Source organism: Danaus plexippus, chromosome 19 (assembly GCF_018135715.1).
Source record: "Danaus plexippus chromosome 19, MEX_DaPlex, whole genome shotgun sequence".
In the NCBI taxonomy this organism is placed as follows: Eukaryota; Metazoa; Arthropoda; class Insecta; order Lepidoptera; family Nymphalidae; genus Danaus; species Danaus plexippus.
In genome coordinates, this window is record NC_083549.1 from 7,288,570 (window position 1) to 7,293,637 (window position 5,068).

General features: G+C 34.9%; 1 protein-coding gene across 1 annotated transcript; it reads left to right on the forward strand.

The window, feature by feature from the left end:
- The first annotated feature begins 2,490 nt into the window (after positions 1-2,490).
- LOC133319402 (uncharacterized) lies at positions 2,491-4,728 on the forward strand. Its single transcript, XM_061523630.1, has one exon. The coding sequence runs from the start codon at positions 2,491-2,493 to the stop codon at positions 4,726-4,728; it is 2,238 nt and encodes a 745-aa protein (XP_061379614.1).
- Positions 4,729-5,068: the final 340 nt, after the last annotated feature.

Below are 5,068 nucleotides of genomic sequence, written 5' to 3' on the forward strand. Positions count from 1 at the left end.
ATATGAAATGAGAGCATTTTGTGTACTCTTAAAGTATTGGGATTTGTTTTTATTAATTAATAAAAATATTTCTTGTTTGTCAATTTCAATCTTAAATGTGTTTTAGCTTTTTAATTCTCTTTTGATTTTATATAATGAGTATTTCTTTAATTTCATAGGTTGTTTAAATTTTCAATAGATGTAATTCATTTCAAAATACTTAAGTGCCGTAATAGTAAGTAATTGGTCATTGTTACAACATTATTCGTGCTTAATGACTTGAAAATGATGCATATGGTATATAGACAAGCCCATTATGCGTTCTCTCCAACCATATGTTGCAAATGGTCATAGGCAACGAAGATTTACCATAAAGACATCGGTTGGCTTGCTTTAAAGATGACGTTTTTATGGTCATGCAAGAAAAAAATTGTTATGATTCAATATTCCAAGCCTAACCTATTTTGAAAAGGGAACTTAAAATTGAGTGCTTTATAAGAATTAAGAGGCATTACAATTCCGGAACGGAAGTCAATTAATTCGAATACAGTACACATTTAAAGAAGGCTAAAATGTAATTAAAAAATACCTTTGACGATCCGAAGTCTGCACTAATCAGGGCTTCAGAGGCTTTATTTGTAGTCTTTCGAACAAAAAGATAATCTAAGACAATTTCCCTGCCTATCCCTACTAGTGGTTTCATAAGCTTGACAATAGATGCATCCAAATTTGTTACTGCTGCTGCTTGGTGGATTAGCATAATGTGTAATCTAAAGCTATAGCTATAAAAAGCCTAAATATCTAGACTAAGACATGACAATGCACCATACATCATGAAAGTAAATTACCTTCAAAAGTTTTTTTTTTTTTTTTAATTGTTTTATATATTTTTGAGTTATAAAGGACGATAATTAGAGATGCATAAAGGCGTTTTTTTTTTAACTGATACCAATTTTATTTTTTAGCGTATATTTCTAAAAATTCTGTCAATTTAGTAACAGTATTGGCAAAATAATTAATTTGTTTCAAAAAATTGCTGTTCCGACAGTTAGTTAGTCTTCAATAACACTTTTTTAAACATATACAATTGAGCCTTATAAAAACTTAAGCTGTCCTAAATTGTTTTTCTGTAATAGAAATATTTACGACAAGTGAAGCTTAACAGTGAAAACATAAGACAATTTCAATGATGGCAAAAAACATTAAAAACATCTCCAAATTAAAAAAAAATAAAGGAATTTTAAATCTGAGTCTTAGTTAAAAATTAAAGTATTTCTTTTACAATAAATTACAATCACGTTTTGTGGAATCACTTTTCTATGTTCTTTTCTTTTCTATAATTCCTGAGTATGAATGGTATTCAATTATTTCACTGCTTCATCGCTGTATTAATCGTATTGTATTATATTGTATTGTAGTATTCAGCATGCTATAAAAGACTTCATTTTAATACCAAAAAAAATTATAATAAATCTGTTTTAAATTAAATGATATAAAATTAAAATACTTTATAATAAAAATATAATTCTTCTACTAACTTTTTTTTCTCAGCGAATAAAAAAGTACGTACTTTGAAAAAAAAAGGAGTGTTCATTGTAACAAAAAAAAAATATTGTAATAAAATTAAAATACTAGTATTTTTATAAATAACCACAAAATAACTATCAATGATTGTTGGATAGAAATTTATTTTACTAACTTTCTTCCATTTTTTTTTTTTTGTAATATACTAACAATTCACCTTTACAAAATGTTTTTTTATTCTCAAGAGCACCACTTTGCTCACAAAGTACCTGTAAAATAGCAACTGCTATGGCTAGTTGAATTAGGTACTAGTCGTAAAAGCCACTTCAATGGATCTTTGGAAAACCACCGCAAAGGTTCCCTCTTAGTAAACTACCTCACTAGATTTATTTTATACGTTCGTGACACATATGGAGCGATTCATTTTCAATATTCTTTCCTTTTTCTTAATTTTCTTTTTATATCCTTATGTTTTCCTATACTGTATAGTCTTATGTTTTAAACCAAAAACGTAAACAAAAAAAAAACAAAAAATATATGTATAATTAATGGTTAACGTCGTTTCTTTTTTCAATGGATTACATTTGTTAATTCTGAGAAATGATATATGTATTATTATAATTTTGTTTTTGTAATTATGATATATATGACGGCGCAGCTAATGACATTTGACATTCTAAGTGTTTGACGTCGGCAACAGGATGACAATTTTGAAGGCTGTCATTCTAGCGGAACGTTGACAAGGGGGTAGCGGGGGGCGGCCATCGGCACTTGTCGTATTAGCGGCCGCCCGCGCACCACGCTCACGACGAATCGCTAGTTACCGACGCGATCCTTATTCTTTTATGTTCTAATTATCCTTTGACTGATTATTTATGCTATTAGGAAGTTTATTAAGTTGTTATTTTGAGAATCGAGAATTGTTAAGTGTAATTAAATAACTTTCAATTATTGTGAGACTTTTTGTTAATACCCACATAATATAAGATGGATAATAATGTGGGTAGTTGTGATATGGACAATCCTGACGTTATATCAGAAGTGGGATCGAACGAACATCAATCGGAAAACATAAAATCTGCGGATGGCCCCGCGGCGACAAGACTGCTCTCGAATATGGAGTATATGTTATCCCGTATTAGTGCAATGTCACAACCATCTACCGCTGTCAATACTGTTAAACTAATTGAATTTGATCCTAACGATCCAGAGGCTGACGTTGAAGGTTGGTGTAATGTCACCGAAATCATAGTGCAAGAAAAGCGTCTTGAGGGTGTGGAATTGCTTATAGCACTTACCAAAGCGCTTAAGGGTCAGGCTGCGACTTTCTTAACCAAAATAAACCTCCAAGACCTAAAATGGAGTACTGTTAAAGATACTTTGTTAGCAAGATTCGCTAAGCCTAAATTCATACAAGACCATTTCGATGATATTTTAAAATTTCAAATTGGTTCTAAAGAAACCGCGCCAGAGTCAGCACTGCGTTTATGGAACTTGATCGAGCGCATACCAAAAGTTGAATTCCCTGAGGAAGTTATTACAGGATTCGTAATATCGGTGTTATGTCAAAAAGACTATGTTATACGAAGAGAATTGACTACACATGTGATTGCTACTCGCGCTCAATTATTTCGGGTTCTAGGTGGTATATCACTGAAGCGACGGTCAGATGTTAATAATGGAAATCAAGAGCCTGACGTAAAGCGGTCACGGATTGACTCGAAATTTCCTGGAAAATGCCATTGGTGTGGAGTGTCTGGTCATAGACAAGCTGACTGTAGAAAGCGAAAGGAAGATATCAACACTGCGAAGATCCAGGATCAATCAAGCTCTACTTCTACACGTGGTCAAGACAATCTAACTGTTTGCTGTTACACGTGTGGGAAGCGTGGTCATGTTTCTACTGCCTGCCCAGAAAAGAAGATGAAGGACGGGATTGAACGAAGGGAAGTCAACCTATGTGGACATCGGCTTTCGAGATCTACCTTAGAGACATCCACTGGTGAGAGATTTCCATTTTTATTTGATAGTGGATCGTCCTGTTCCCTTTTGACTGAGAGTATCCGCGACCGGTTCCCGGGTATTGTACGCAATAATACTGTGTATCTTACTGGTATAGGAGGTGATGAAGTACAATGCACTTCACAAATATTAAGTACAGTAAAAATCAACGATATCTCGGTTGATCTAGTATTCCACGTCATACCTGATTCAGTAATTTCTGTGCCAGTTATAGTAGGTAGAGATATTTTAAATGAGGGTTTTTGCGTTACGATAGATGACGACAAACTTATGTTCAGGACCAAGGAGCGCGCGAACTTTTGCGAAAATAAGAAGGTTGGGTTTGATTTTTCCCTAATCGATACAGATTTGGAAGGGGAGGATAAAATATTGCTGTCAAAGATAATTAATAAATATTCAAGTTATTTTATCGACAGTCAACCTACGCGGCGCGTTAAAACGGGACAGTTAGAGATTAAATTAATAAATCCTTTTAAAGTAGTTCGTAGATCGCCTTATCGCCTAGCACCCGTAGAGAAAGAAATAGTCCGCGAAAAGGTAAGACAACTGTTAGATGCAGGTATCATTCGGGAGAGTTCTTCCCCTTTCGCTAGTCCAATACTCCTTGTGAAGAAAAAGGATAATACAGATAGGATGTGCGTTGACTATCGGGAACTAAATTCAAACACACAACCCGAACATTATCCCTTGCTCCGAATTGAGGAGCAAATAGATCAACTTAATGGCGCTAATTACTTTTCCTCACTGGATATGGTCAGTGGATTCCACCAAATTTTGATTCACCCCAATTCAATTCATATGACCGCATTTGTAACACCAGAGAGCCAATACGAGTATCTCGCGATGCCTTTCGGATTACGCAATGCACCGTCAGTTTACCAGAGATGCATCACAAAAGCACTGTATAACCTCACTGATAAGCCTCTCATCTATATGGATGATGTTTTGTGTTATTCCCCTAATATTCCGCAGGGTTTAGAGCGTCTGGATAAAGCGTTGAATGCCCTAACTTCAGCAGGTTTTTCATTTAATCCTCAAAAGTGTAAGTTTATGAAACAAAAAATAGAGTATCTTGGTTATTCTTTGCAGTCTGGCGAAATTAGACCCAATTCCCGTAAAATTCAGGCATTAGTCGAGGCACCCTCACCAAGTACAGCTTCACAAGTTTTTTCGTCAATTTCTCGGGTTAGCATCATATTTTAGAAAATTTATATCCGGTTTTACTAATATTGTTGGACCGTTGTACCCATTAACCAAAATAAAAGGACCTATTAATTGGACTGCCAGATATGAAGAAATTCGTAGAAATATAATCAAAATTCTAACATCGGAACCAGTTCTAACGATTTTTAATCCAGAATTGCCTGTAGAGTTGCATACCGATGCCAGCGCTGAGGGCTACGGGGCAATATTGATACAGAGGAAAGATAACCTACCTCACGTCGTAGAGTACTTTAGCCGGCGTACATCCGAGGTCGAATCTCGCTACCACTCATACGAATTAGAGACCATGGCTGTCGTACGGGCTGTGGAACACTTTCGT